The following is a 27666-nucleotide window of genomic DNA, read 5'->3' as shown; positions in this document are numbered from 1 at the left end:
ATAAACTATTGAAAATACGTACGTTGCACGTGTTAATTAGTATACTAAATAAAAAATATATTAAGTTATTCTTAACATTAATTTAAAATTTTGTGTATATATAGCGCATAATATTAAAATTTAGGGTTATTTGCATACACGTCCCTACAAACATAGTGAATTGCGAAAATATTCCTGCAAAACAAAAATTCCATAAATCATCCCTTTAAAAGACCTAAGTTATGCCGAGAGAAATTGTAACAATAGAGACAGAAGTTTCATAAACAAAGAATGGCGATCATCTTTAAATACATCATTAGCAACAATAGTAACTTATTGGCATTTACTATACTCGTTCACCATGCAATATTTGAAAGAAAGACCATGAGGTTCGACAAATCCCCTCACATGCATGTAAATTAATTACATGTAAGTTAATTATGGTGAATGGAGAAAAGGTGGCCGCAAGTTTGTTTTCCAATCATGGCTTTTGCTGCGGCTTCTTCAATTCCGATACTCCATCGGCCTCAAAATTTCGATGCTACTTCGCAAATTTTCCCAATCACCGGTGCCCTTTTTTCTTGCGTTTAAAAAAAAAAAAAAGATAGGAGTCGCCCATTCAAATTGTTAGTCGCTTGTCAAAATATTGTTGCTCACTACAGAGAGACGAGAAATTATTATTATTATGATGGGAAGAGGAAGAAAGGAAATATTAACTTGCATTCATCTAATCTCACTAAGCTTTGAATTAAGAGTTCAAAATTTGAAATTATTTTGAACTCTTTTTAAAAGGGTGTATATAGACTTATTAATTTCACATGAGAAGAGCATGCTTTGACTATTTTTAATAATAAAATGAAATTTTATTTTATTTTATTTTAGTTTGAAACTCAAAGTTAAAGAACGCAATTTCAGGACATCAAAACATAAATTTGAAGTCTTCAATTTGAATCTCATAATTGACTATACATATATCCAAATAAAATCAATTCCGTACGGGCCTAGTCTTAACCTTATGAACCCAAACCATCCAAATTGAAGCATCAAATAGTTTGAGCCTTGTGAACCCAAAGTCCAAGTCCATATTTTAACCATGTAAACTCAATTCAAAGCATTAACTACACCATATGAACCTAAACCAAGCCTGCACCCACATCGAAAGCTAAGTCCAAACTACATGGGCCGAAATCTGGCCCAAACTCAGACATGAACTATTCTAACCCATATTGAGCTTGAGCCCAAATATAGCTTTTTAAATCTAACCCAGGCTTGATTCTAAACCTAAACTATACGGGCCTGACTTCAGCCCAAGCCTGAATCCAATGGCCAACCTACATCTTAACCTAAACTATGATAGCTCATACTAAACCCCACACCTAAGCCCAACCCAAACCTGAATTATACAGGCCCAAGTTCAGTAAAAAAAAAAAGAAAAAGAAAAAGAAGAACATCTAAATCTGAACCCAACCCGTGCCCAAGTATATAAACTCAGTCGAAACCCGAATTTAAACCGGACTGCCCAAGTTGAGCCCGGCTCCCAATTCCAACCCAAAGTTGAACTTGAGCCCAGATCATATCAATCAAAATCAAATTCCCAATCTAAACCAATTCAAATTATACGAAACCTGATTCAAATCCAAATCAACATTTGTCCTAAGCCATAATTGTAGGACTATATCAATCCAACCTCTCCATACCAAGTCCTTAAAAATAAACAAAACAAACCCAATTCTCTAGCATATAAAACTAGAGTGAAATCACAACCATATTCAAACTCAATCAAATTCTAAATATATGCTTAGAATTGATCAAACCGTATTTTTGTATTAGTACATGTGACTAAGGTGAAAATAATAAATTAGGTTTTACTAATCAAATTAAATCGATTGAACTCTAATACATATACTTAGAATTCAAACAAATGAAACCAAGTTAGACTCTAATATGTATAATTAGAGTTTAATTTAAGTCAATTTTGGCTAATCCTAATACTTATATTTAGTATTTAGCCATCCTACACCTTAGAGTGAACTCAAATATGATTTGACTCTAATACATGTACTTAGAATTCAATTAAACTAATTAGACACTAATATGTATAATTAGAGTACATGTATTTAAAATTTAGCCATCCTCCACCTTATGGTGAACTCAAATCTGATTAGGCTCTGATACATACAATTAAAGAAGAAATACGGAAGTTGGCGATTTTGTGTTGACTATTATCAACTCAATAAGCTCACAGTCAAAGACAAGTATCCTATCCCAATCATTGACGACTTGTTGAACGAATTGGAAGGAGCTAAATACTTCTCCAAGATTGATCTGAGATTCGGGTATCACCAAATCCGGATGTACCCTAGCAACATACAAAAGACGGCATTTAGAACTCATGTCGGGCACTACGAATTTCGAGTCATGTCGTTCGGGCTTACTAACACACCAGCCACCTTTCAAGCTCTCATGAATGAGGTATTTGCCTGACTCCTCAAAATAAAAAAAGTCTTAGTACTTTTTGAAGATGTCTTGGTGTACAATAAAACACTCGGAGAGCATATTGAGCACTTAGAGAAGGTGCTAGGGCTACTACGAGCCAACAGACTCTATGCTAAGAGAACCAAGTGTTTCTTCAGACAAAGACAGGTGAACTATTTGGGGTATGTTATCACGGAAGGGGGAGTTGCTACAGATCCAAGCAAGATAGAGTCTATGTTGCATTGGCCGATTCCCAAGTCAACTAGAGGGGTGAGGGGATTCCTTGGGCTCACAGGGTACTATCAAAAATTTATAAAGGGACATGAAGCGATTAGCAAACCCCTCACGAAGCTATTAAAGAAGAATAGTTTCCATTGGACTGGCGAGGCATATAAGGCTTTTGAGAGGTTTTAAGAAAGCCATGACTGAAGCACCGGTGCTTGCAATGCCAAATTATTCCAAGCCTTTTGATATCGAGGATGATGTTGCGTGTGATAAGGGAATAGAGGCAGTACTCACTCAGGTGGGAAAACCAATCACGTATATAAGTAAGACAATCATCCAAAAGAACCATGGATTATCAACTTATGAAGAGTTCCTCGCGATATTGATGGCAGTATCTAAATAGAGGCACTATCTCAGCCCAAAAACCATTCATTATTAAAACGACCATGAAAGTTTAAAATATTTATTAGAGCAAAAAGTTACCACAACCATTCAACAAAAAGGAATGCTCAAACTCATGGGAATGGACTGCGTCATTCACTACAGAAAAGGAAAGGAAAACAAGGCTGCACATTATAAAGGAGAGCAGTTGAGGATGGAGCAATTCAGGCTTTCTCTGGAGTAGTTCCCGAGTGGGTAACAAAGGTGGTTAAAAGCTATCATGCTTGATGAGGAATGCAAGAAACTCATCACCAGTCTCATCCTGCAACCCACCAGGAAAGAGCCTTATACTTATAATCAGGAACTAATCAACTATAAGAATCGTTTGCACATTGAATCTGGAGGAGACCTAAGGAAGAAAATATTGACCCAAATGCATGATTCCTCATTGGGGGGCCATTCTGGACAACAACACACTTACAGGAGAGTGAAACAAACATTTTATTAGCCTGGTCAATAATCAAATGTCAAATAAATGATGAGAAATTGTGTAGTTTGTATCCAAAACAAAGTAGATAACACACCCTACGTAGGACTGCTACAGCCCCTACTGATCCCCACAAAATTCTAGGAAGAGATAAGTATGGATTTCATCGAAGAGCTATCCAAATCGAAAGGTAAAGATTCAATCTTTGTGGTGATTGATAGGCTCCCAAAGTATGGCCATTTCATTGCACTAACTCATCTCTATACTGCCAAAGAGATGGCTCGAGCCTTCTTCGACGTAATCTATAGGTTGCATCGGCTACCAAAGGTTATAGTGTCAGACCGAGATAGAGTATTTACAAGCCAAATGTGGCAGGAACTTTTCCAGATACTGGGAACAAAGCTACACATTAGTTCCGCCTATCATCCACAATCCAACGAGCAGACAAAGCGACTCAACAGATGCCTAGAAACCTATCTGAGATGTTTATGCTTCCAACACCCCCACAACTGGCATAGGTGGATGACACATGTTAAGTGGTGATATAATACTAACTACCTCACCTCTTTAGGCACCACACCACACTAAGCTCCCTATAGTCAACCGCCTCCTAACCACCTAGTAGCAAATCTAAGGCAGGACACCAAATATGCACTTAAGGAATGGGGTAAAGAGAGGGAGAAAGTAACCAGAGACTTGCAGGTCAACTACAAAAGGCCTAGAACAGGATGAAACAGTTCACCGACAAATGCGGAGTTGATCGTGAGTTCAAAGTCATGATTTTGTTTACCTCAAATTGCAACCTTACCGACAGTTGACCATCGCTGTAAAGAAGAATGTTAAGCTCACGTCACGATATTATGGACCGTTTGAGGTAGTCGCAAAGATCGGATCGGTAGCCTACCGCTTGTTGCTTTCATGTGTCCTTTCTTAAACAAAGCCCGGCTCCAGGGAGTTCCATCTCCCCTCTTGTACCTGTTGCCGATAATGGAGGGCGATTTTTGGCAAAACCAAAGCAAATCTTGGAGAGGCGGATGGTTCGACGAGGCTACAAGGCAGTTACTCAAGTTCTGGTAAAATGAAGCAATTTGCCTGTGGAAGTTGCGACTTGGGAGGATTACTGGTTCCTCAAGTTGCAATTCCCAAATTTTGATCCTTGAGGAAAAGGATATTTTAAGGGGGAGGGATTGTCAGGAGTGACCATCATAAAGGGGGCAAAGATGGAACTAGGGTTAGATAAAGGAGTTGAAAAGACAGAATAAGGCGAAAGGGATCCAAGGTGGGGATGACAAAGGCGGCGGAGCAATCTAAAAAGCGGGTCGGGTTGTCGGGAGACGGGTTCGGACGTTACCAATTCAGGTTGTCCATCCAAACTCATTACCAACTTCTTGTTGGGGGGATGGACTGAAGCAATAGGAGGCCCACACTTGAAAGAGCCGAGTCGGAGAGACATATGAGCCAAGTCGGAGTATTGTAGATCCAGTCCATACTTGAATACGGTCCAAGAAGGCCCACCTGCAATTCACTCTTTACAGCATACACCCAATCATTGTAATTCTCACATACTAGTCCACAAGTAATAAAAGTATAAATAGCTAAACTCATACCTGTAATACTCAATAAAGAAATAATAAAATCCCAATTCTCCCTTAATTCTCTTCTCTCCCTTTTTCTTCTTCTTCCCCATTCCTCTCTTCTTTTCTCGACTCTCTTCTCAATACCTCAGCATCTGGTTACCCGAATTGCTGGAATCAAGATTGGATCCCTATCATCACCTTCTCCAACACCCCTCTACATCGGTGGCTCTATGGGAGTGGGAAATAGGATCAAGTACATTGGAATTCCATCATCCCCAATAGCCATCCTACTTGCAATAGTGGTTGCCGAAAGGTTGGATCTCTTACAAATTTTTTACAGGAAAAAATATTTTTCACAATTTTATATTGTACCAAACAAACCCTTTATCTCAACACACTTGCTACACAAGTTTTCTCAAACCTGTGGGTATGATAATCATATTTATAAAAGAAAATTGTTATACGTATACTCATTCATAAAGCTTAAATCTCACATTCCATCCAAAAACATATATTAATTTTTAGGCTAAATTACAGAAAACCCTCCTGTAATAACCCGCTTTTTCACTTCCCCCCCTGACATTTAAAAACCTACACTTTGCCCCCTGTAAAATAAAAAATATTCACAGGGGGGTTACGGTGTGTAAAATGACCATTTTGCCCCTCGCCATTGTCGTCTTCTTCCCCATCTTCCTCAGCCGCCCCTTCGTTCGACCGCGATTCCCACCTCAATCGGCCGCGATTTCTCTCCATTTCCTTCTCCACGTGCTCCCCTTCTCCTCCTGCACCCTCGCCGCCCTCAATTTCGGTGACAGTAGGAGAAACCGAGGTGGGCGACAGTAGGAGAAACCGAGGTGGACGACAGTAGAAGAAGGGCAAAGAAGGCGAAGGCGAGGCGGCGGAGGACGGCGAAGGCGAGGCGGCGGAGGACGGCGAAGGGGATGTGGGTGAGGGCGAGGTAGTGGAGGACGGCGAGGCGGCTAGGCGAGGAAGCGGCGAGGTGGCGAGCCGGAGGGAGGCGAAGCAACAGGGAGATGGCGGAGGGGTATTTTTGACATAAAAATATATTTTTTAACGGAACCCTAACAGTAGGGGGTGAAGTGCACATTTTTTATTTTACAGGAGGGCAAAGTGTAGATTTTTAAATGTCAGGGAGGGAAAGTGAAAAGGCGGATTATTACAAGGGTTTTTCTGTAATTTAGCCTAATTTTTAATACTAAAATCCTAAAAAATTTATAAACCCAAGAATGAATAGGGTGTGAAATGTACGGGCCTATATAAAATGTACAGCTTTCATTTTTTTATTTATAGATAGTTAATTTATAGTATTAATTCGACGATATATATATATATAGTTAATTTATAGTATTAATTCGACGATATATATATATATATATATATATATATATNTATATATATATATATATATATATAGGCCAATTGTCAGATATAATTATCTAAACCTTTCAGCATTAGTTAATCGCACAGTTCATTTGGTAACAAAATAGAGTAACAACACATTTGCATTAGTTGGCTAGTTCAAAAGCTATCCAAAGTTCGTAAGTTCTGGACCATTTACAATTTTCTAATAAATGGAGAATATTATTATCACTATGATACATCAGTGTTTCTATGGTGTAATCCATCTGATGATGTTTTTGGTGCTGAAGTTATTCACACACACTGTGACTGGCAACACTTGACAATGACCCACTAGTTCCTCTTCCCATCAGTCATTGATCAGAGAAATTACCCATCTATCCTCCCATTTCACAATCTTACTTGGTAAATTAGAATGAAATAATTCATCCAAGGAGTTACATAACAAAGAATTTCGAGTTCTGTACATGCAAGTGATGCAGATACAATGGGGGATTATACTGCAGATCAGTGAATTAGAACAACATATTTCTATACACAAGGCATGAACAAACATATGGGTTAGAGTGTACATCTTATACGAAATCCCACTGCCAATAGACCTTCTCGACAATGCCGCCTCCACTGCGGACCGCAAAACGGAGACTCTCGGATGCAGGAGGAACGCCCCAAAGCAGCGGCACTGCAACCGTCATCGTCAGCTTCTCGTGAAACCCTCCGCTGCTGGCCTTCTCCGCTGCAACTACCTACAAAAATAGGATTCACCCCACTACTGTCGGATAGCTTCTTAACCTCTAAAGACCTAAGGATCTATCACCCATTTCTACTCTAAACAAATTCTCTGAAAAGACAATTCGGATACAGATTTTACAGTCGTTGACAATTTTAACGGAAGTTTTAAATGCGGATAATATCATTTCAAATAATTTCAAGAAAGTACCCAATTGTTTAGCTTTTGATCTCTTCATATAAGTACTTTAGCCTTCAGTTGTTCTTTCACAAAAGTTCTGTGAGTCTTCCCATGGAATCTAAGAAATGTCATCAGCTACTGAACTTCTGTTCTTTCATCTAAAATTTAACCATTGTCAAGTTCATAAAAATTTTTGAAGTTAGCAAAGTAGATACAAACTTTAATAAATCATAAAAGAGAGACAAATATTGCAGTTGCTAATGAAATATCCCAAGTTCCACTTAAAAGATGTGTAACAAGAACGTCCACAGAAGAAAATTTTAAAACTTAGGGACTTTCTCATGATTTTCTATGAATTATGGTGCCGTCTATATATTCCCAACTTGACAAAAAGATTTGTACTAGTTAATTTTCTTGCAAATATAAAATATCGGCTTTTACCACTGTTTATAGACATGAACCATAAGCAGAAACATCTTCATGGTAACTAAAGCATTTACACATTCTACATAGCAAACTTCAAAGATCCATCCCAAGGCCACTAAATGGTAAAGAGTAGGGAAATAGCATGGTATTACATGTTGGAGAAAATCCAAAATTTCCTTTTAAATTTTTTTTATTTATTATTTTGCTTCTTATTCATTTATTTACTAATTTTAATTATTCATTTAATAGGTGGAAGAAACGTTCCAGAGGGAGTGGACGTTTTCCTATTCCCGCATGGACGTGGATCCAAGATTCCTCTTTCCACAGAGACGTGGATCCGCACGTTGAATGTTCAACTCCCACTCCCACACGTATATATGCGCACACACAGACACATACATTCGTGTGTCACCCCACTTTCCAGGAGGTCACCTATCCTAGGATTATTCTAGCCCTAGCACGCTTAACTCTCTTAAGTTCTTGGGCCTAGCTACCGCCCAAAATACTATAGCCGGGTTAAGAGATTTAGCCCTATTATATCTTATATATATATAGGACTATCTGGGTCTCACATTCTCCTCTCCCCCTTTAAGCCCTGATGTCCTCGTCAGACTCAGACTTACAAAGCATCAGGCGATGTGAGACTCATCTAGCTAGCCTTAACCGACCTTGTGGAGCAGCCACGCTCTACTGACAATAGTCATCGGCATGAAAGCCTCGCTCTTCCCGCTATATTACCTAATTCAGCCGAAACTCATCTCACACTTCCGACTGGTACTTGGCTCTGATACCAACTGTGATGCTCTACTTTCCAAAAGATCACCCATCCTAGGACTACCGTAGCCCTAGCACGCTTAACTCTCTTAACCTCTTAGGCTTAGCCACTACGCAAAACACTATAGCCGGATTAAGAGATTTAGCTCTATTATATCTTATATATATAGGACTACGTAGGGTCTCACAGTGTATGTGTATATGTGTGTGTGTGTATATATATGTTTGTGTATGTGTATATTGAGAGAGAGAGAGTTGGATTAGAATACTATAGGTAGCAAACGACTCCGTTTGCTAATAATTTATTTTCGATGATGAAGCCTTTGAATCGACGATCGGCACAATTGAACATTATCTATATTACATGAAGTATCTAGAAATGAAATTTCAAATCTTTTCAACATCATTGACCTAATGATCAAAGGGTAGCAAATTGTAATAATCGATTTGAAGCATTTGCTCGTTTAACGGTGTAAAATATATCCAAATCAATTGAATTATTTAAACTATTTAGAATAAGATCTATACTCTTGATCTTGATTATGAAACTCTATCAACACATTTTAAAGGATATTTATTTTTAGTCGTTCATTTATATCCACTTGATGAACAAGAGAACAATATCCAAAAAAGATAAAAATTGATTTCTAGATACTTGAAGTGGTCTAAATCATGTTCAACGATGCCGGTCGTCGATTCAGAAACTCCATCTTCGAAAAAAAAATCAATAGCGACTGAGTCATGTTTGCTACCGATAGTATTCTAGCTCAACTCTCGCTCTCTCTCTATAAACTTCTTTCTCCCTCCCTCCCTCTCTTTCTCTCTCTATATATAAACTTCATTCTCTCTCTCTCTAACTTCACTCTCGATTGATTTTTTTTGCCTATCGTCAAGTGTTGAAAGATTCTCTATCAACTTCCTCTCTCTCTAACTTCACCCTCGATTGATTTTTTTTTTTTCTGTAGCCGGGTGTTAAGACATTCTTCGTCAAACCTCCACGATCGTCCTCGCAAAAGGGAAGATTCTGGTCATATCTTGGGATGGTGTTTTCGACTAATCCCGCACGAAGAACAAAAAAACAACTTAGGACAATGCTTCCATGCTTCTGGATCAAACTCTTTTTGGCTTTCTTTTCTTCAACAATTTCAGGTTTTTCCGTAGTGATTTTCTTGTGAGTTCGTTTTATAATTTTATTAAAAATTACATAGATAGTTTAATCACAATCAGATTTTAGTGAAATATTTCCTAACATTACATGCATTTAAAATTACTTTCGTAGAGTCACATACCTCACCACCATGCTCCAGCACAGTATCTTCAACGACATCACTTAGCATTTCAATGGAGCGGCAAAACCCATAGATGCATAATCTCCGACCCATATCAAGTCCCTGCATGAACAGATGCTAATTTCATAGAACAAAAAAAAAAGAAAGATAAGTTAAATGAATAAAAAAAACATTTCTAATAATATGCTCACATTTGTTGCTGCTATATCAAAGAGCGCACCAAGGCAGAGGCGTTGATTTGGATCCATGTAATCACTCTCTTGAAACCGCTGATACCTCTGTGATGTTTTTCCTTTCGATTGTCTCTTCTGATATGAGAATAATTGCATGAGAAACATAGCTCATAAGACAATTATAAAAAAGAAATTCCTAATTAAAGATAAGAGTAAGTAGAAATCAAGCCAAACTATAAGACATGTATAGTTTTTCATTTATGAAACAGAACTTTGTAGTGTTGCGAATAAGCATAGAACAACATTGTTTAATAGGTCTAAAGAAGTTTTAGATTATTCAACTCTCTCTTTTGGGCTGAACGAATTCTCTAATGCTTATTACAGTTCACAACAATTAGCACAAACTTTCATATACCTATACACTTTCGTGGCTCTCCTTTTGCTTGAATGATTCTCAAAATTATTCTCCACATTTTTAGTTATTCAAGAATTCTTGTTCATATATTTCAGAAATCAATAATTCTATCTGCAATCAATGGTAGTATTGTTTGTTACACAAAAAAGTTCCTCTACCGCTTATTACAGATCACACCAATAAGCATGTAAATCTATATCCTGTTGAATTGTTTAGTCTGAGAAGTACATTTTTTTAGCTTTCTATTATCGACATTCATCCCTAATTTTTTAGTATTGTAGTTATCCAAGCATATGAGCATAAAGTAGCCAAACATACAAACAGAAAGGACCCAAATCTTTTTCTCAAGTCTGCAGTTTGCAGTTAAGACTCGAGACAATTCACCCTCAAATTTCCAACTCGTAGCAAGAGAAGGAAGCATAGGACACAAATCCATCAGCAAAGCACACCTTTTCAATACGTCAAGTAGTTTTACCAAATGATAAAATAAAATCAAAGTGACATGATGTATCAATGTTATATGACAGAGCTTCACACAAACAGTGCCTAAAATCTATTAATATTGAGTACAAGTACCTAATTCTTGTTACCTATATGATAGTCCATAAAACCAACCATAGTTGTACATGTTAGTCTGACCAATTTCTACTAATGCGCGTGAAAGGAAGTAAAAAAATTCCATTTTATCCGCACAAACTGGAACAAAGTGTTTGTTCTTCTTTTCTCATCTATTCACCTCCTACTATGCAAATCTCTCCCATCTCATCTCCTCTCATCTTTTTAGAAATATACCTTCAGGTGAGATATATATACCTTCATTGTAACCAATTAAAAACATCAAACCCTAAATTGCTAGGTAAATGGAAGGTAGTCCATCTCATTTCTCGTTTGTACTCTTCAGAGGACAGATTCTTTGTTTAATAGCTCCTTTGTTCCTTTTTTACAGAGTTCTAGAAGGTGTGGAATAAGAAGAGATGGGGTCCCTGAGAATTTTATTTTTCTTATTTTTTGACAATGCTTCAGTAGCACCATTTTATGACTTGGTAGGCGCTTTATATGTTAAAATGTACTAACGTTTGTTTCCTGTCAGAAAATTAACATGATCAATGTATATTCAGCAATATCCTCTTAACATGACTTGAGGAACTGAGATGCACAACCAAATATGATTTAACGACTATCATGTAAATAACACAATTCGAGATGTTAATTTCCGATAAGAAAGTTTTCAGGGACTAATATGCGAATAACACTATATGGAAAGTGGCCTCTCAAAATTGGGTTTCCTATCACAATCCACTTCCATTGAAATTCATTGCATTAAGTGATTAAGCTATGCTACAAGAATGAAAAGATGGTGTAGTGGATTAAGATGTCAATGCATATGACTACCAGACATTTTATCCAAATTTGAATCCAATTGTGATGGCTTTCAACAACGCTAAATGGGGATTTTTTTTTTTATTATGGTGGTTTTTGCTTGTACGCACACCGAACCCGAACCCGAAACTAGGCAACTCTAAAAACCTATTTTTATGTTTATACAAGTAAACTTTAATAGTTAATATTTTTAATGATCCAATTTAATATATAGCATATTAAATAGCCGCGTACAGTTTTTTGGTTTCGGTACAGGTTTGCAGTTTTCTTAGTGGTTTGATTTGATTTAAATTCTAATAAGCATTCAAGTTTAGGTATGGTTTCAGGTTTCAGCTTTTCATACGGTTTCAGGTTTCAGCTTTTCGTACAGATTCGGTTTCAGGTTTCACAAAAACCACCCCGAAACCAGCCCATTGACATTCCTAGTAGCATCAGCTATAACAAAGGCCGTGAGAATATTGAAGTTATTGATGCTATTGGCTCATTATTAATGATATGCAACCAAGAAAGTCCAAAAGACATTACATCACCAACAGGAAATCTACGAGGAACAAGAGAGCCTCCTAGCTGAATGAGTCCTTCAGTAGTAAAAAGCGTAATTTTATCTCCAGGCACCCACTGAATGGCTGCAAACACACAGACAAAGATGAGTTAATGCAACAAATGATGTATATCAAACAGACTAAGCGAATTACCACTATAGCAAGCTTGAAAGGATCATTCCATTGACCAGCAAACAACTTTATTAGCCGATAATCATTAGGAAAAAAAAATAAAAAATTAATTGATGCAATTAAAGAAGACAAACGCAAAAATAAAACTAGATCAACACTCTTCCAATGATAATTTAATTATCAATGCATATCATTCCTTTTAACAAACAATTAATTTTATTCCAAAAGATATTTCAACAAGAACAAATCCACAATTAATCGCAGTACATGAGGATACTACTTTGACACTTTTTGCCACATAAAGGACTGTTTTTGAAGCTTTTGCTCAAGTGATGTTTGATCAGAGCTATTCAAAAAAGCACTAATAGTGTAGGTTACATGGACATGGCACTGGACATAGGATGTAACATGACTCAGACACGGCAACTCAACAACTTAAAAAAAATTAGGATACAGGCACGCTAGGGACGCGGACGATAAATGTGAAAATTTATAGAAGAAAACATCTATCTAGATAAAATATTATCATGGCTTTTAAGAGAAATAGCATTTCCATAATAAATTCCTCACTTATACAAAACAAATTTTTTTTCTTGATTTTCAGATGTTAAAACTAGACAACTAGTTTCATTAAGTATGATAAAGAATCACCATAGCAGGTTAGAACTTAAAACATATTTTAAATTTGAAGAATTAATCATGCACTACACAGAACTAGAGAATTCATTTTAACATTTGCTTCAAACACCATATCCAATAGATAGGACATTGGATGTTGCCTTACATTTTCATATATTAGGCATACAATAGACACACTTGAAATGTATGATAGATGTGTGTAATCATATGGGACACGCAAAGGATCCGTCAAGAGTAAGTAGGACTATGAACAGACAATGGATAGATGACATATGTGTCTTTGGAGTGTCAAACTAGGACACATTGTTCAACATGACCGATTTGGACACGACAACGTTTTAAAAGATTTGTGTTTCCAAGAAAATAGTTTTTTCAATAAATCCACCAGCTTCCTACTTTGGCAAAAAGTATAAACTTTAGATTGAATCTTCCATTTATGCCGCCTAGAAGCTCATTTCAGCTTCTCACCCCATAGCAAAGCTCCAGACTTTATCTTTGCCAAATTCTTGGCTGCTGCTTTCTAGAGTAAGAAGCTATTCCAAAAGCTGGACCCAACCGACCCTAAAATTATTTGTCTCTCCAATCTAATTCGGACTATAATGTCCATCGACCTAACAAGTTTGAAATGTGAAAATATCATATATAATTCTGGTGAAAGTTAAAGTTTTCGTATGGCTATTTCTGAATCTTTAAAAGTGTGGGTACTAAGACGAACAATTTCAGATTTTTTGTTACTAACAACATTGTGATCAAGCGACGAGATCATGCGAGAGAGAGATCGGAGGATTGAGAGAGAGCGGTGGATAGAGAGATCGGAGAGAATCAAGCGGTGGGAGGAGAAGGCTCCTGGTAGAAGAAACAGAAGAAACCAGGCGGAGGGAAATGCTCAAGATGCGCCGGGTGAGGGAACTGATCAGGAGAAGCAAGGCGACAGAGGACGAGTTGGAACCTTTCATCGGAAAGAGGATTGCGTACCTTCGTGGACAACCTCCAACTCGGAAAAAGCGGGCAGAGGCGAGCTACAGAATGGTCATAGGGACAGCACTAGGGTGCACCGTGTCACCTCCCCCCATGCTGCCATTCTCGACTGGGACCTGGAGCAAAGATTCCTCTGTCTAAAGAAAAAGGGGAAAGCTGTAGGTGGTTACTGCTCAGTTACTCAGGAATCAAAGGACATTCCTACAAAGGTCCAGAACAAATGCAAGAAGCCAAACCTCAAGGTTTCGTGGGCCGATCAGACAGGTGATTCCTTGACGCGGTCTTGTCCATTCGATGGCGACTCCTCCTCGGCAACTGTAAGAGATTCTACCCTGACCACCATCTCTTGCTTGCTGGGTTAAGGGAATACTAAGGATGCATCGGTTAACCTGCTGGAAAAGAAGAAGGCTTCACCTAGGACTGAGTTTCTCCAGAAGTCATCCTATAAAGAGGCACTGCTCACCCAACCGACTACCATCACAAGAGATAATTGCCAGAAACCATCAAACCACTGGGTCACTCGCCTCTCCACCTTCTCCATTGCTGGCCGGTGCTTTCGTTGTCTCGGCAGGGATCACAAGGTTTGGGAGTGTCGTGAACCTCTGCGCTGTAAACTCTGCTTCCGATTTGGCCATCCCGAACGCCTCTGTCATACCCGGTGACCTTCGTATACTGCGACGATGCAGAGGGCTATGGGGTTTCGTCCACTCTCGATGAAAGTTTTCGTGCCGCTGACCGAGGGGTTCTATTCACGCCAGCAAATTAGTCGGAACGCTGTGCTGGCCAACGTGATCGGACCAGCAAATTTGGGCCATTGTCCGCAAGAAATGATTGCGGACGACCTGGCCTAGAGGATCGGCGGGCTCTCCGACGATTTTCACGTCGCCTGCTACCGGGAGCGGGATTTCGTGATTTTTTTGCCACAATGGGTGCGCCCGGATACGCTCACTAGCATGGAGGTCGTGCGCTTCCACCATTGCCAGCTTAGATGCTACGAGTGGAACCCGCATCGCAATGCATAGAGATCTCAGCTCACATACAAAGCTTAGGTGAAATTAATCAATTTACCCTTCGAGTGTTGGTCCGAATACAGGGTTGCCGCTATCGTCAACGGGTTCGGACGATATCTCAGAGGCGATGCTGATAGTCTAAATATGATGGATCTTATAGGTTTTCATTGCCAGATCGCCGTCGACGACCTTGCGGACATTCCGGAAAGCATCGCATTGACCCTTGGGGATATTTCAATCACGATTACGATCCTCTTGGAAAGGTCTGCTCCCTTCGGAGGAGACGATCGCGGCATTCCCTTCGTCGGAGGTGATCAGAATAAAGGGGGCGACCAAACTGACCCACTTGGTCGGCGGCTGACAAGGCGGGTGAACTCACAAGGGACGGATCTGAGGGACAACAACTCCACCGAAGGTGCAACTGGACATAGCGACACATGGAACTCATCAGAACTCCGGGATAGGTGGCGCAACAGCAGAGATGGGCTTCACGGCGACCGACAATATCGCCGCCGCTCCGGCGTTGACTCCGCCTCAAGTCAAGAGACTTCGGTCAAACCTTCGGCCACCCAACTTGGTACGAAGCGCTCAGCTAGGACCTTCGATGGATGTGCGAATGTCAGATTGGGAAAAAATTCAAATTGCCGGTCAGTAGCGACGGTTTCCAGGCCAGCGTGTACAAGGAACATATCCTACGCCTCTTCGCTGCAGGGATTTCTTGAAGTGGTGGCAGCGGATGATGCCAACAATGCGTGTGAAATTTTAGCAATGGGACGACCTCTGCAGAACGCCCCTTCCCTTTGCGCACAGGTGAGGACGACAAAACTCCCAATAATTGCACGATTTTGGAGAAAATGGGGCCTCGTGTTAATCAATCCTCCCAGAGGGCCCAGGGGGGGGTCGTTCCTGCGCGAGCGAGCGGGGTGGAGACTGGCGGACCTAGGGTTTCGGGGAGAGAGCCTTTGGCTGCCAAGGTGGGCCACTAATTTCGTGCTGGGCTGGAGTTGGTGAATGGGCCAAGTCACCTATCTGGCTTTGGGCTCACCCACTCCCGGCCTATGGCGTGGTCGGGATTTTGGCACACTCCAGGCAGATGGAGGCCCATCAGGGCCTTTTGGATCCCGTGAGTGATTGCCTCTTGGGGGCCTGGACGGTGTTAACTATCCAAACTGAGTTTACACCGCCCAGAGTCATCCTTCTTGGGAGATCTTTGACGCCGCCCTTTCCGAATAAGGAAACTTCACCCCGTTTCACCTTCGAAGCCCAAGTAATGGGATTGTGCAATCAAACGGAGATCGCCAGGAAGGGCTTGGAACCAGTTGAGAAACACGCTGTGCAGAGGGGTCCCATCGCTGGCGATGACACAGGCAACACCCTTACGCGCGTTGTGCAATACACTAGTGAGGTATCGGATCCGGATTGGGGAGTGAACATCAAAAGTGTCTCCAGCTTATCCAAAAAGAGTATCAGATTGGCTCGATGCTGCAACGCTTCAGTTTTGGAGCGTGCCAAACTGCGCAAAGCCCACCTGCGAGAAGGAACGATTGCGGAGAGTCATACTCCAACTCCCGCGAAGGCTTCGGGGCCGATCAGGTATCCTGGGTCCGCTGCAACGTTATACAATAAGATCAAGCTGAAAGGAGCGAAGTGTGGGATCTCTCTCAACGATGAAGAAGTGCGCTCCTTCAAGGCGTTCAGGAGTGCGTCCACCTAGGTTTCGTTTAGTTCTGGCTTCTCGTGTATTGTCGATGTTTTTATGGTCAATGATTCAGATATGTAGTTAGAATGTTCGTGGGTTGAACGACCGGGGTAAAAGGAGTCTAGTTAAATTTGTGGTGTCGAAGTTTAGGAAGGCTGTTCTCTGTTTCCAAGAATCTAAGGTTGACGATGTATCTCGGTCTTTCCTTAGATCATTTGTGGGCTCATTTTTCGACAAGTACTATTTTATCCCTTCGGTTGGATCGGCCGGGGGTATCATTACATGTTGGAACTCAAAAGCCTTCTCCTGTGGTGAGGTTCTCGTGCGTAAATACTCGCTTACCACTCAAATGAAACATTTATCCAGCGGTTCAACGTTCTATGTCACGAACGTTTACAGACCGCCCTCGTGGGACGGAAAAGAGGAGTTTTGCAACGAACTGGCGGCACTCAAGGAGGTGTGTGGTGGTTCGTGGGTGATGTGTGGGGATTTTAATCTTATCAAAAATACGAACGAACGTCGGGGAAAAACGTGGTGCGGACGCCTTATGACTTTGTTCATGGACTTATTGATTAACCTGGGGATGATTGACTTACCGTTGGGGAATCAAAATTTTACGTGGTCTAACATGCAAAGCCGCCCTACACTAGCCAAGCTCGACCATTTCCTCATCTCCACTAAATAGGACCAACTCTTTCCTTTATCTAAAGCGGTGGCTATGCCTAAGATCACGTCCAACCACTCCCCTATACTCCTCTCCACGAGCGACAGATTGGTTAGGCGCTCGTTCAGGTTTGAAGAAGTGTGGCTATCAAGAGACGATTTTTGCAGTTCCATTCCTTGCTGGTGGACGGAGGTGACAAACAAGGGATCTAGTGTGCTCAATATCATCGCAAAACTTCGACACTGTCGTAAGAGAATTAAAGAGTGGTGTTCCGGGAGTTTCTATAGCATATCTCGAACCAAGAAAGCTATTTCCGAGGGGATTCTACAGTTGGATATTCTGGAGGAATGCCAAACCCTATCGCCCGCACAACTAGATCAACGAAAATTGCTTAAGTCGCAACTCCAGCAAGTAATTGCTGACGAGGAGATTTTATGGAAATCTCATGCTAAGCAACACTGGCTACAGGAAGGCAACGGTAACACTAAGTTTTTTCATGCATCTGCAAATGGTAGAAGGCGAGAGAACGCCATTTTTACAGTGGAAGACGACGGACGTACGATATATGGGAAAGAGGCAAAAAGGGAATATTTTTTTAATAAGTTTAAAGAAGCTTTCGCTCCGGATAATACAGTCAGCGGACTAACGGGGGATTGGAGCATGTTATTCTACAATAAGACCATTTCCAACCCGGAACGGCTAACTGTGCCATTCACACTGGAAGAGATAAAGAAAGCGACATTCCAACTCGGGGGGGACAAAGCCCCGGGACCGGATGGGTTTAATCTGAGATTCTTCCAAAGATTCTAGAAGGTGGTCAAGGATGATCTTTACAATATTTTTGGAGACTTATTCCTTGGAAAACTAAACACTAGGCCCCTGGATTATTCCTATATATGTCTTATACCCAAGACAGAAGAAGCAAAGGCAGCAAAAGATTTTAGACCTATCAGCCTCGTGAATACTGTCCAAAAAATTATATCTAAGGTTCTCGCCAATCGGCTAGAAATGGTCATGAACGATATTATTTCCCCAACTTAGTCAGCCTTTATCAAAGGACGGTTTATCTTGGATTCTTTCGTTACTGCGAACAAAATTGCCTGCTGGTGTACGAAAAATAGCGTGGAAAGTATTGGGGTTAAAGCTGACTTTGAAAAGGCTTACGATAGAGTAAACTGAGATTTTCAGCGAAAAGTACTACTTTGGCTTGGGGCAAGTCAAAAGTGGTGCGACTGGATCAACCTTTGCATTTCCAATGCCAAAATTGCGGTTCTCGTGAACGGCGTTCCAACTAAGTGGATTAAAACTAAAAGGGGCTTGCACCAAGGCGATCCATTATCCCCGTTTCTCTTCCTGCTAGTGGCAGAGTGTTTGGCCGGATTGACTGAAGCCGGCAGCAACAGAATGCTGAGAGGAGTGGGCCCAACTGATAATACCAAGATCACTATTTTGCAATACGCTGTTGATACTATATTCTTTTGCGAAGCTAGAAAAAAACAAGCAAGAAACCTCCTCTTCATGTGGCAAATTTTTGAGTGGGCGTCAGGGTTGAAGATAAATCAGAATAAATCGGAACTATTCTACATGGAAGATAACACTCAGCTCGGTAGTGGACTAGCGGGTATCCTGGGATGTAAACTCAGTTCACTACCCATACGTTATTTGGGATTACCTTTAACGGTTAGACGTCTGACAAAAGAGGACTGGCAACTAATTATCGAGAAAATGGAGAAACGGATTGAAGGGTGGCAAGCGAAACTTCTTTCCCTAGGCGGTAGATTAGTTCTTGTGAATTCGGTTCTTACAAACCTACCGCTGTACTATTTTTCGGTGTTCAAAGCACCCAAGTGGGTCTTGCATCGACTTGAAGCTTTGCGGCGAGCTTTCTTCTGGAGAGGGGGATCTACCGTTGCAAGGGGCCACTGTCTCGTACAGTGGAAAGTGGTTTGTAGTAGTAAAATGGGGGGCGGGCTTGGAATCAAGGACTTAGATACTATGAACACAGCACTTTTGATAAAATTGTGGTGGAGATTTTACACGGATAAAAATCACCTGTGGGGTACTCTAGTTAATGATATTTACTATACCCGTAGGAAACAGCTCGCGGAAGGCCGATCATTCAGACCTGATTCTTTTCGGTGGCGGAGCGTGCTAACTACAAGGAATATTTTTAAGTGCGGGATGTCATTCAAGATTGGGAATGGGCGCCTGGTTAGTCTCTGGACGGATATTTGGTGTGACGAAGCTTCTTTACGAACAATCTTCCCGACCATCTTTGAAGAAATCACCAGCAAGAAATTCAAAGCCAAGGAGTGTTGGGGGGACAATGGGTGGTTGTGGAGTAAGATCCTGTTGGGGTTCACCCCTAGTTCTCATTCCGACTGCGTACAAATAGAGGAGTTTAAGGAGTTCTTATCTGGGTGGTGCCTCGATACTGAACAAGACAGTTTAGTATGGCGCTGGTCCAGTACCGGACTTTTTTCGGTCAAATCTGTATACCATTTTTTACGTGACGGCGGCGTCATTGTTAATCGTTTCCATCGGCTATGGAAGATTAGAACCCCCTTTAAAGTCAAGATTTTTGTTTGGTTAATACTGAAAAATAAGGTTCTAACAGTGGACAATCTTCAGAAAATGGGTTGGAGTGGGGTCGATCGATGTGTATATTGCTTGGAGGAATTGGAGACGGTGGACCACCTATTTGCAGTGTGCAATGTTGTTAAAGCTCTGCTGGAGAGACTCTTACCAAACAAAAGCTTCGTACGTAACTGTGCTACTATCAAGGGGATGTGGGAGAGGAAAGACAACATCGGAGGAGCACAGGGGGGTAGAGAGTTAGCGACTATTGCAGCGACTTGGTGGACACTCTAGTTGGAAAGAAACAGAAGAATCTTCGAGAAGACTAAACGACCGCTCGGGTACCTGTTGGTACAGATTAGAACACTCATAGACTTGTGGCGTAGTTTCTGCTCCTGTAGTTAGTCCTGTTGTTCCCGTTACTTATATTTTTCTTTGTTTCTTAGTTTTGTTTAATGTAGTTTCCGTTTTCCTTTTTCCTGAGGCCCTGGCTGCCTCACCTTGTAGCCTAGTTCATTTTCTAAATGAATGAAGCGGTAGCATGCTCCCTTTTCTCAAAAAAAAGAAAATTACTTCTTTTGGATAACCTAATCAAAATAACCAAATAAACAGCAATCTCTCGTACTAAATTGAAGTGCATTAATAAGAGAAAATAGGGTAAAATCTTTATCCAAGTCAGAGAAAATAGGGTAAAATGTTCATCCAAACAAAAAAGACTATTAATCAAGCCTATAGATAAGAGGGGCTAAAATGAATAAGCTTGATCGTTCCTCTGACTAGTACCACCCTATATAAAATGGTGATCAAAGCAAATACCAGGGCTGGGAAATAAAATTACAAGCCCTAGATTTAGGTTCCGAAGACCTTGCATTTACCACCGAGAATAAGAAGAAGAGCAATACAAAGGATTCTTATACCCAATCAACAAAATCAACACAACAATTAGACCACAACGAAGCAACCGATGCTCTACGATTACAATATTAACACAATATTGATGCAGAAAAAGGCGACGGGAACACGATTCGAGAGAGAACAGAAATCATACTCGATTCATCGGATGCGGAAGAGGATTCCCATGGGTAGGGGCCATAGGGATCGTCGCCGAAGAAGCCACAATCGTCGGCGCTCTTCGATCGAGCTCGCAAAGGGCGAGGCGAGCATCGGCGAAGGCGGAGAACCAAGTCGCTCGGAGGCGACGAGGACGAGGAGGACGAAGAAGAAGAAGAGGGGAATGAGGGTTTGGAGGGGGAAATCGAGCGGAATGCGAAGCATAGGGCAGAGGATTCCGCCATGCCTGGAATCGAAGAACAGGAGGAGGAGAAATGGGGACGAAGGGCTCGTGCGACGGTGTAAATTAACGGGTTTTTTTTTTCTCTTTTTTCTTTTCTTTTTTTTTTCACGGCTGAAAAGAAGAACGGGGGCGGACGTGGCCACGTGGCCAAGGGGTTTGTCGCGAGGAGAAGGTCGAGGGAGAGTTGTGGCGGTGAGCAGTTGAGATTCCCCTGCGACTCTGCGAGTTGGAATCTGGCAGTTGCAGTGTTTAATCTAGAGCGTCCGTCCGAGTTGATGTGTTTGATCAACGGTTGGCGTGAGATAAGGAGGCCATGTGGATCTGGCAGTCTCATTGAAAAGTGCAAAAGAAAGCCCAAACGGCACGTCATGAGTGTCGTACGGGACAAGGCGACTGTAGCGAACTGAGCGGAATCAGACGCGGGTATCAAATCATTTCGTTGTTCGCAAACCAGTACGTTTTCCATTCGTCTTTCGTTTCGGGGCGGTTTGTTTGACGCAAAACTACGGAAAAAAATTTTCGGTGAAAAATAAATTTTCGTAAAAAAATATTTTACATGATGTAATATTTAATTTATAGAAAAAAAAAAATTTTTGATGATAGTTGTTTGATTAAAAAACAAAAAAAAGTAGATAAAAATTTATATAATATATTTTTTATTATATATTCTTAATATATTATTATAATTTTTATTTATAGATTAAATATATTTAAAATTATAATAAATAATTACATAATAATATATAATATTTAGTAGCTATAAAATAAATAATATACTTATAAATATAATATTATATAATATATATTTATTAAAAAATGTATATATATAATATATATATATTATATATATATATATATATATATATATATATTATATATATATATATATATACTTATATATAACACTAATGAATGATGGGAGAGAGTCCACAGGTCACGTGGACTCTCCCTCACGTGTCCACGAGTGAATTCACCTCGTGACCGCGTGCTCCTAACAGCAAGCTTTTCGTGCGCCGCGATTTTTTCACAGCACGCTTTTCGTTTTCCGCTCGCCTGGAGCGGAAAACGAAAACCCTTCGTTTTTCCAAAATATGTAAAATAAGTTCTCAGGAAAAAAATTTTACAGGCAATTAAACAGTCGAAAATTTTTTTTCAATCGAAAATTTTTTTCGGAGCCATTTTCCGACGATCCAAACACACCCTTTGAGATCAAAGTAAATTCGGTGAATGAAACAAATACGAACTGAAATTTTAAATTTTTATTTAATACATAAGTTAAATACGAGCTGAATTTTTTAGTTTATTTAGTAAACGAATGAGATCGATTTGCTTGTGTTCGACTCTATAACAATTCGAATACATATATTTATATTATATTTATATAATTTATATATTTTATATTTATATATATTAATAAATATATATATATATAATATAAATTTTTATTATTTAATTTTTTGCGCAATCAAAATATAAAGTTTAATTTAATTATAAAAATACTCATTTATATATAAAGTTTCAAGTATTAGATCAAAGTCTAACAAATAGGATCTCATAAATTTATTTTCTATATATATATTTTTTAATCTTTTCAACTTGTTATTCGTGAGTCGGCTCGTGTTCGGCAAGCTAGCTTTTTCGGCTTGGTGCTTTAACAAGTAAGTTCGTATTCGGCTCATTTACAACTCTACCCTTGAAGTACGTTGTATAGTTTAGAATTAATTACAACCAGTGAAAACTCATAGTTTAGGATTAATTACAGCGAGTGAAAAATCATAGTTTAGGATTAATTACAGCGAGTGAAAAATTAAAAAATTAATTAAGTAAGTAATAAATTACAAAAATATCCTAAAAAGGTATCTATTACATTACATAATATGAATCCTCAATACTTTTGCCACGTGGCACCCCCTCCCTCACCCTTCTACTCCCATTCCCTTCTTTCCCACTATTGCTAATTGTCACCTCCAATAAATAAATAATTTTTTTAATTTTTTAATTAAAATTAACAATCCTTCATTACCTATTTGGGGCATTTATTTTCCTTCATTTTTACCCTTACCGTTACATCCCTCCACTACCTATAATAAATAAATTTACTGATTTTTTAATTAAAATTAACAATCCTCCACTACATATTTAAGACATTCATTTCTCTTCATTTTTACCCTTACCGTTACATCCCTCCACTACCTATTTGAGACATTTATTTTCTTTCATTTTTATGCCTATATAATTAAATTAAATGCCTACTTTCAATGAATGATCCTTCAATGTAATTGACAACTTCTTCTCATATCTTGGTGATGCTTTTACTGTCTACAATTAGTTAGTATTTTGGGTTTCTTTTTAAGACTTCTAAAATTGAGTTTTTATTGATCGTCGTCTCCACCAAGTGTGGGCACTATGCCGACAGGTTCGACTTTAGAGCCAAGCGCGTGTCGCGCGGCGTCGACGAGAGTCTCACCCGCCTCAAGCTCGACTATGATTTGATCAAAAATTTCTATATTTCTCTAATTTAGTTTTCTCGATTATGATTTTTCAGAAAGTTTTTTTTTGGTATTTTGTTTGAACTTTTTTGTTGGAATAAGAGGAAGATAGGATTTTATTAAAAGATTTATTTTTTTTACCTGAAGAAACATAAAGTGTAAGCTTATATTTTTATTTTCTTCATATAGATATATAGTAGATAATCTCTCTTGCTTTCTTTGTGGATGTAGATAATTACGGAACCATGTAAATTTCAGATTCATTCAGTTTCTAACGATATAATGGTAAACTATCTTGATTTTTATATTCAAAGTTGAGTATTCAAAACTCAAAGTAACTCAGAATAGGTTTCGAGGCTCTTTTGTGCTGTAATTTGTGCAAGAAAATTTGTACTTTTGTTTTCTGGGTTTGCAGTCTATTTTGAGTTAATTGAAAGTTAATGTTGTCTATTTCAAAAATCTATTTGGCAAAGTAATTGGTGTTTTTATTTTTATTTATTGTTCTGTTTCCTTTCTCTATCTGTCTTTATGCTAGAATAAATAGATATTTTGAAGATCATTAGAAAATGCTTTGATTATTCTATAGGCTGTGTCATGCTATGAAGATACTTCTTTTCTGAGAGGAATTGGGGGAAGCGTCAGTCTTGATGGTTGGCTCCTGGAATATTCTTCCAGATTATTATTTTCTCTTGATGGTCTACTTCTCATGTTATTGCCCTATTCTTTTTGTAGCATCAAAATATTTGCTTCGTTTTTTCTAATTTCCCATTCGATTGGTAGTATTTCCTTCTATTTCATTTGTTTAAGGAATGGAATGGTAGGCTGTGAAGTATGCACAACAAAATATTAATTTGAATTGCTTTCTTCTTCTTTTTTTTTCCTTTTTTTTTTTTAATGTTTGATTTGATATGGCGACGTAAATCGATTCAAACCTGCAGAGATTGACGATATGGAACGTTCCATGGACAATCCGAGTCGATCCGGTAAACTGCTAGGAAGGTTCCTTTGATTTTTCCTCCTCAGCAGCACAGTTCAATTATATCCGAAGCTGAGAAGTGATTTTTTTTTCAAAATTTTGCAGTGGCCTCTCCTATTGTCTTTGCTTTTATTGCCTGTCACTCAAGTTTTTGTGTTGGCTATAACTCACTGCATATAACTATTACTTTTGTTGATATTTTACTCTTTCTAAAATTTTACTACAATGCTCTCCATTGTGAACTAATATTTTAATACTGGTATACTATAATTTTATTTAGCAGTAACTACCCGCAGCATCGCGCGGGTACCTACACTAGTAGTATATTATATGTTGATAATATTTTATTAGATAAAAAATACAGTTTTATCCTAGTTGGGATTAGTTTATGGCATAAAGTTATGTTACTCAAGATTTTATCCATCTTAAACTTAAATTAAGTTTGCCGTGCATAGATTTCAGTATTCAGATTTCTATAATTTTGCATGGCACTTTGCAGCAGATATGTGAGATTTTCTAATTTTTTGTATCACAATCTTATTTTTAAAATATAGGCATTGTGTATTTTGAAAATGATAAATTATGCATTAGTCCAAAATCTACACCACCTTGTGCTGATGAGCACTATTCATTCAAAACTGAATTATGGAACTGAATCAACATAATTTGGTCAATAAGATTCAATTTGACCATTTTTTAATTAAAACTATTCGATTTGACCTAAAATTTTAATTATTACTGTTCAGTTCGGGAGCCTGACTTGATATTCGAGCCAACCAAGTTAACCAATTAAATGAGCCAACATATTCTTTTAGTTTAAAAATTAAACTATGTTATCTTTAAAAATATTTTAAAAAATAAAACAAAATTTCTATTCCTTGAACAAAATTTTTATTATTGTTATCTCTTAATTCTTTTAATATAAAATACATTTGAATATAAATGGTTTAAATTCTCTAAACCAAAGAATCGATCTCTTTTGTTTGCTATATTATAGTCTTCAATGTGCAACTTAGAAATACCCAAACTGAACAAACTGCCAAAATCGAGCAAAAAAATTTTGATTAGTTGGCTTTCAGTTTGGAGTAATAGTTTGGTCAGTTCATTTCATCAAGCTGTAAAACTAAAAATCTGTTTAGTCCACTATTCCATTTTAGTATTTTGCTAGTTACATTCTTGTATGCAGCTGAACGAAGTTTCACAAAATTTGTATGCTTAAGCTAGATAATAATCTAAATGAGATAATTGTGATCCAATAGTTTGATCCGATATTATATAACAAATGATTTGCTTATTTTGAATTTTACTTATTTTGTTTATACATCTCTTACTATTTTTTTTTTATTTGGCCAATTTGCATGAAAAATAGCGCAGTTTTGCTTTGATGCAAAAATGGGCTTCTTTTTTTAATTTTGTAGATTTGGCTCGAATTTTTAGTAAACTGAACAAAATACCCTTATTTCTCTTTCTCTCTCCTTTCTTTCTCCACCAATTCGTCTCCCTCCTTCTCGCTATTTCTTTCTCTTTATTTTCTCATACTTCCTCTCTTTTTTCCTCCTCTTCCACTGCCCCTACATCGACACCGCGCTCCTCTCTTTTACCTTGCTCACATCTCCACTGAAGCTAGCTCGGATGTGACACAGATCATGGAGGTGAGGCTGCAACAAAGGGCACGGACGGCGACGGCGAGGAGGACGAGGATGCTATAGGCTTTGAGGACAACGGGGAATAATGGAGGTGAGGCTGCAACAAAGGGCATGGACGGCGACGGCGAGGAGGACGAGGATGCTATAGGCTTTGAGGACAACGGGGAAGGATAATGCATCGGGGCTGGAGCAGGGGCCGCAATTATGGCAAGGGAAAAAAGATGTAGAGAGTGGAAAAAGAAGAAGAAGAAGAAGAAGAATATATATAATAATAGTATATATATATATATATATAGTATATCATAATATAATATATATATATATTATATATATATAGAGTGAGGCTACTATGCTATCGGAAGCACGCGAGCCTTCCGTGCTCCAGCTCGTTCGATGTTCCGACTTTCGAATCATCGATCGGCTCCGTTAAACTTGATCTAGAGTATTTGGAGTACCTAGAAAATAAATTTATTATTTTTTGATATCATTTGCCTAGGATGACACATGGGCTCAAAATCAAAATTTCAATGGCCATAGTGAGCCGTTGCAAGTTTAACGTGTAGAAATATTCAATCACGTGAAATTTTGATAGAAAATCTTATACATATATAAAACAAATCATATCTTTGATTTAAAATTTAATTCATAATTATTACATTTGTAGATTTTATTTCAGCCGTGATTTTGAGCCCCTTCGTTCACTAGCAAAATGATATCGTAAAATTATAAAATTATTTTCTAGTACTTCACAAATACTCTAGATCAAGTTTAACGAGTTGATCGACGATTCGAAAGTCGTAACATCGAAAACGAGCTGAAGCACGGAACTCCGTGTCCGATGCATAGTACCTCACTCTAGATATATATATATATATATATATATATAAGAGTATTCTATTATGGCATAAGAATGTTAGATTGCAATGCATACATATTCGCATTAAACCATATATGCGTGCGTGAACTATGCTATACAAGTAGCAATACTAGAAATACAAATAAATTAATTATTAATACGAGTGTACAAATATGATATTTCGTTTCAAGTAGTGTAGCAAACTAACTCCTAAAACCATATAACATCGTTCTATCAATCCATAAGAGAAAATGCTAGTAATTAATACATGTTTTCCATACCTTTTTCCTATT

At 38.7% G+C, this 27666-nt stretch overlaps 1 protein-coding gene and 1 long non-coding RNA gene across 3 annotated transcripts; both read right to left on the bottom strand.

The window, feature by feature from the left end:
• LOC109713871 lies at positions 235-4648 on the bottom strand. Its single transcript, XR_002217193.1, has 2 exons — positions 4338-4648; positions 235-559 (listed from the first exon to the last, which is right to left on the bottom strand). It is a non-coding gene; the product is annotated as an uncharacterized LOC109713871 (long non-coding RNA).
• LOC109713870 lies at positions 6907-21628 on the bottom strand. Of its 2 annotated transcripts, XR_002217192.1 has the most exons (6): positions 21161-21628; positions 12397-12497; positions 10095-10211; positions 9904-10005; positions 7445-7572; positions 7138-7250 (listed from the first exon to the last, which is right to left on the bottom strand). XR_002217192.1 is itself a non-coding variant. In XM_020238132.1 (5 exons), the coding sequence occupies exons 1-5, from the start codon at positions 21405-21407 to the stop codon at positions 7080-7082; spliced, it is 738 nt and encodes a 245-aa protein (XP_020093721.1). In that variant the 5' UTR covers positions 21408-21599; the 3' UTR covers positions 6907-7079. The 2 variants fall into 2 exon arrangements, 1 of the variants encoding a protein (XP_020093721.1); XM_020238132.1 differs by lacking the exon at positions 7445-7572 and having other exon boundaries at positions 6907-7250; positions 21161-21599.

Source organism: Ananas comosus, linkage group 8 (genome assembly GCF_001540865.1).
Source record: "Ananas comosus cultivar F153 linkage group 8, ASM154086v1, whole genome shotgun sequence".
NCBI classification, from domain to species: domain Eukaryota; kingdom Viridiplantae; phylum Streptophyta; class Magnoliopsida; order Poales; family Bromeliaceae; genus Ananas; species Ananas comosus.
The sequence above is the reverse complement of the archived record's forward strand: the minus strand, read 5'-3'. Positions and strand labels throughout refer to the sequence as shown.